Here is a 4720-nt window from a genome sequence, read left to right on the forward strand (position 1 = left end):
AAAAGACTGTCTTTGCAAGATTTTGAAACCACAGGGACCATCTGTGTAAAGAATTCGTCATAAGGACCATAATTGGTCGATTTTGTCAACCATGAGGACCATTTATGTAATTTTGTCTTGTTTTAAATGTTATTTCTTTACCTTTTTTTAAAAAACTAAATACATTTATTCGGTTTGTGCAAAACAGAATAAACTTGAGGGACCTTTTTGGAACTATTATTACGATTTATACAAACGTATCAAAAATCCAACTAAGATTTCTTGCTTGCGATTCCATCGAGGTGAAGGCCGGAGTCCCTGGCCCACATTCTCTCTCCTCATTCTCTCTTTCTCTCTCTACAAAATTTCTGGTATTCATCTGCAAGAATCAGAATCCTTCAAAAAAACCCAGAAGCATAATCGCACAATGGCAACAACCTTTCTGTTGATGATGACGCTGTTGCGGTTGCGACGCCATGAAAAACCATGTATCATCGGAAAATAAATACAACCACCACCATCGCCATCGCCACCTCCACCTCCACCGCCATTGACACCACCATTGTTGTTTAATTTGATCAGCTAAAGAGAAAACCCATCAACCATGAAGAAGAAAACCCATCATCATAACAACGCTGTTTACATCGGTATCGGTATCTTTCAAGGTGTAATACTCTGCCACCGTCGCCGCCTCCACCTCCATCATCTACTCCCTTTTATCTCCGCCGTCGCCGGTTGTATTTTATTCCTTTTCGCCGTTTTATCATTCCTTTCTCCACCAATCAACCACGACCAATTCCATTCCCACCATAAGGTAAACATAAACATAACCAAAAACCCATTCATAAATCTTGAATCTCATTTTGACCTAATCATTACTTCAATCAAATTTAATATTCTTGTTTACAGTCTGATCAATACATCGAGGTGCGTTCAAATGCCCGAAAGCCGACAGCTTTTCTTGTTCCGGTAAGCGTTACATTGGATTTGCTCTGTTTTTACGCTTTTTTTATTTACAATTTGATGTTTTTTTAATTACATAGAATTAACAAATTTTATTCTGTTCGACTTTTTTTTATTATTTGTTATGAATTTTGAAGCATTCGAGAACACAAGAGCTTGTTCGCCGGAATCTATGGCAGTCAAGTCACTCCCAGTTCTACTACGGTTGCTCGGAAAAAAATCAGAATTTTTTAGGTTTGTTTTTTGTTTTTATTTAATACTTTAATTATAAAAAAAATCTTTAAATACCCGTTTTCGGATACACTTATATTATCTAATTCAAGGAACATGAATCATGCATTTAATGTTCGTTATTTTAAATTTTTATTTTTTAATACATACTAATCAATTTGAATTTGTGTCTTATAGAAGCAAATGCAAAAACAAATCCCCATCGGTTTTTATTGATAGCAACGAGTGGTGGTTTAAATCAACAACGAACAGGGGTACGTATGTAATATGTGAAATAAGTTTGTTAATTTATGTAATAAATTGTCATTATTAATTTATTCACATATATTTGTTTCTAAAATGTAACATTAAAAAATAAAAATTGCAGATAACAGATGCAGTTGTTGCTGCTTATATACTAAACGCGACGCTCGTAGTTCCAAAACTTGATCAAAAATCATATTGGAAAGACCAAAGGTTTGTACACGACTTTTAAAACATAATGAAATTTTATATATTTTTGATAAAAACAAATGGGGTGGGGTTGACACGATTCCCAAGGTAGATTCTATTCTTATAGGGTCTATTTTAATGATTTTATGCAGCAATTTCTCTGAAATCTTTGATGTGGATTGGTTTATATCGTATCTTTCAAAAGAAGTTAAGATCGTTAAAGAGCTTCCTGCTATTAATGGGAGAGTTGTGCATCCTCATCGGACCCGAGTGCCCCGAAAATGCAATCAAGGGTGCTATCAATCTCGAATGGTACCTTTACTCGACAAGAAAAAGGTATATATATTTTCTTGCCAATTATAATGTTATCTATTTTGAATATATATATATATATATATCCAATTTTAGCAGTAAGGTGTTACTATAGATTTTCCGAAATAAAAAAATAAAAATAGAATATTATAATAACAAATCAATAAAAGTACGTTGCTATTCCTTCTTGTTTTTAGAGAGATTGATTTCGGGTAACTTTATTGTAGGCCGTAATGCTAACCAAGTTTGATTACCGGTTATCGAACCGTTTGGCTACGGATCTTCAGAAATTGAGATGTCGAGCCAATTATCACGCGTTGAAGTTTACTGATCCGATTGTTGAAATGGGAAAAACATTAGTCGAACGAATGAGGAAGAAAAGCAAGCATTTCATAGCTTTACATTTGAGGTACATATTCAACTAGGTTGAAATACCCGAACCAATCAAATCCGGATTTTGGAAACTGAACCCGTTCTAATGTGATCGGTTTCGGTTCAGATTCAACGTTCGATTTCTACTTTTTCTATTCGTGACAAAATTTTCAAATGTATAGATTCGAATCCGATATGCTTGCATTCTCGGGATGCTATTATGGTGGTGGAGACAAGGAAAGACAAGAATTACAACAAATTCGAAGAAGGTGGAAAACTTTACATGTAAGGCTTCGTTTTACCCAATCAATAGAGCTAGATAGAGGTGCAAACAGACTTGGCTAGGACCGGGCCCAAAACTGTCTTTCAAATCCCTTAGGCCTGGTCTAGCTTGATACGTGTGCACCTTTAAATCATTATAAAACATTAAAATGTGGATATAAAACATGTTTTTTGCAATGCAGAAAAGGAATCCTGATAGGGAACGGAGGCAAGGGAGATGTCCATTGACTCCGGAGGAAGTCGGGCTTATGCTGCGAGCATTAGGATACGGGAGAGATGTTCACATCTATGTGGCGTCTGGTGAAGTATACGGAGGTGAAGATACGTTAGCACCATTAAAAGCTTTGTTTCCAAACATTCATTCCAAGGACACTATCACAACCAAAGAGGAACTTGCACCGTTTTCATCGTATTCTTCGCGTATGGCCGCTCTAGATTTTATCGTTTGTGACGAAAGTGATGTTTTCGTCACAAACAACAATGGTAACATGGCTAAAATGTTAGCCGGCAGAAGGTACAAAACACAATACTCATTGAAAAATGCATATACTTGTAGAAACATGTCAGGGTTTAAGTCGCAGTATATTGCGTAGTCTAAAAGTTTTAATTCCAATGTGGATTCAACTTGATGTTCTTGGGGCGGGGTGGTGTGGTCCCGGAAGAAACTTTTTTTTTTTCTTTCCATAAACTAGTTGGAATCTTTTGGAAATACTAATTTCTTTTGAATTTCGATTATTTTAGGAGATACTTTGGGCATAAACCTACGGTCAGACCAAACGCCAAAAAACTTTGGCGTTTGTTTCAGGATCGTGACAACATGACATGGGAAGAGTTTGTGAACACGACACGATTTTATCAGATCGGGTTCATGGGCCAACCCAATGAGGTTAAGCCCGGGAGGGGAGAGTTTCATGAAAACCCGGTTGCGTGCATATGTGAAGACAAAGAGTCAAAGTCAAAGTCAATGATATTGTCAAAACCTGATTTGGAATCAAATGATGAAACCGATAGTTCTTATGAGGAGGATGTTGAAAACGAAAACAAGACACGGGAGATTCAAAGGTTGGCTACAGAAGATTCGAGTGTAATCACTAATCCTGAAAATCATGAACTTCAAGAGATTTTTTCTGATTAATTATTGAAATTTTTTTATTTCTGTTATGGGGTTGGTTGGGTATTTTAAGTACTTTTATGATGAAAAATAGCATGCCTAAGAAATTTGTATATAGAGGCTTTTGTTAAAGTTGTTGAAATGTTTTGGGTAGGTTGTATTTATTCATTTTTGTAATTAAATTTATTATAGCAAGATTGGTTCGATTTGACAATGTCTGGCTCAAGGACTCTTGTGTGTTGTACACTTGTACTAAAGTTTTTTTTTTTGAGTAAATTACGCGAATGGTCCCTGTGGTTTAGTGTAAATTACACGCTTGGTCCCTAACTTATTTTTCTAACTCGGACTGTCCTCAACTTTTAATTATGTAACCCGCCTAGTCCCTATTCTCACATTCCGTCAATTGTTTCCGTTAGACACCCCACGTGCCTTGCACGTTGGGGGTATAAAAGTCTTTTCACATTTCCAACGATCTTCAAATACTAATTTTTCATCAGGATCGAACCTAATTTAGAGTTTCTTTCAATCCTCCATCGTTTGAAGCGGTTACACCTAAGGATGTTCAAATCAAGGATGGTTCAATGCGATTGTGGGCGTGCTGCTGTAATTCGGACTTCAACTACTAACAATAATCCAGGAAGACCCTTTTACGCATGTCCAATTAAGGTATGTTGTAGTTGAGAATTTTGTAATCGTAACCCTAGATGGGGATATCACTATATGCGATTATAGGTATTGTAACCGTGGCTTTTGAAATTGACAGGAACCACGTAAAGGATTTATTGCTTGGGTAGATGATGATGATGAAAAGGATCATGGTGACAGATTGACAATCTCCTGGCTTGTGAGGTTGAACAAGAAGCTGAAAAATGAAAATCTTTTCTTGAAAATATGTTTATTTATTAGTTGGGTATTGTTCTTGGTGATACTTGTTTACAAGTTGTAAGGTGGGGATGAGTTGTTATTGTAATGGTAAAGTCTTCTGTAATGGTTAGGTTGTAGCAATGTATGTGATGGTATCATTATCTGTAACGGTTA

General features: G+C 36.1%; 1 protein-coding gene across 1 annotated transcript; it reads left to right on the forward strand.

Moving 5' to 3' along the window:
• Positions 1-275: 275 nt before the first annotated feature.
• LOC111904640 (O-fucosyltransferase 6) lies at positions 276-3896 on the forward strand. The gene is made up of 10 exons (XM_023900379.2): positions 276-793; positions 889-948; positions 1080-1176; positions 1351-1427; positions 1541-1629; positions 1758-1941; positions 2145-2326; positions 2472-2574; positions 2754-3085; positions 3313-3896. Exons 1-10 carry the CDS (start codon positions 584-586, stop codon positions 3704-3706), a joined length of 1728 nt encoding a protein of 575 aa, XP_023756147.1. The 5' UTR covers positions 276-583; the 3' UTR covers positions 3707-3896.
• Positions 3897-4720: the final 824 nt, after the last annotated feature.

Source organism: Lactuca sativa, chromosome 8, assembly GCF_002870075.4.
Source record: "Lactuca sativa cultivar Salinas chromosome 8, Lsat_Salinas_v11, whole genome shotgun sequence".
Taxonomy (NCBI): domain Eukaryota; kingdom Viridiplantae; phylum Streptophyta; class Magnoliopsida; order Asterales; family Asteraceae; genus Lactuca; species Lactuca sativa.

Bases quoted from the DNA above. Each gene is read 5' to 3' on its own strand.
- LOC111904640 (XM_023900379.2), top strand. From the start codon at position 584: ATGAAGAAGAAAACCCATCATCATAACAACGCTGTTTACATCGGTATC. The intron at 794-888 runs GTAAACATAAAC...TCTTGTTTACAG, and splicing joins AATTCCATTCCCACCATAAG to TCTGATCAATACATCGAGGT. The intron at 2,575-2,753 runs GTAAGGCTTCGT...TTTGCAATGCAG, and splicing joins GAAGGTGGAAAACTTTACAT to AAAAGGAATCCTGATAGGGA.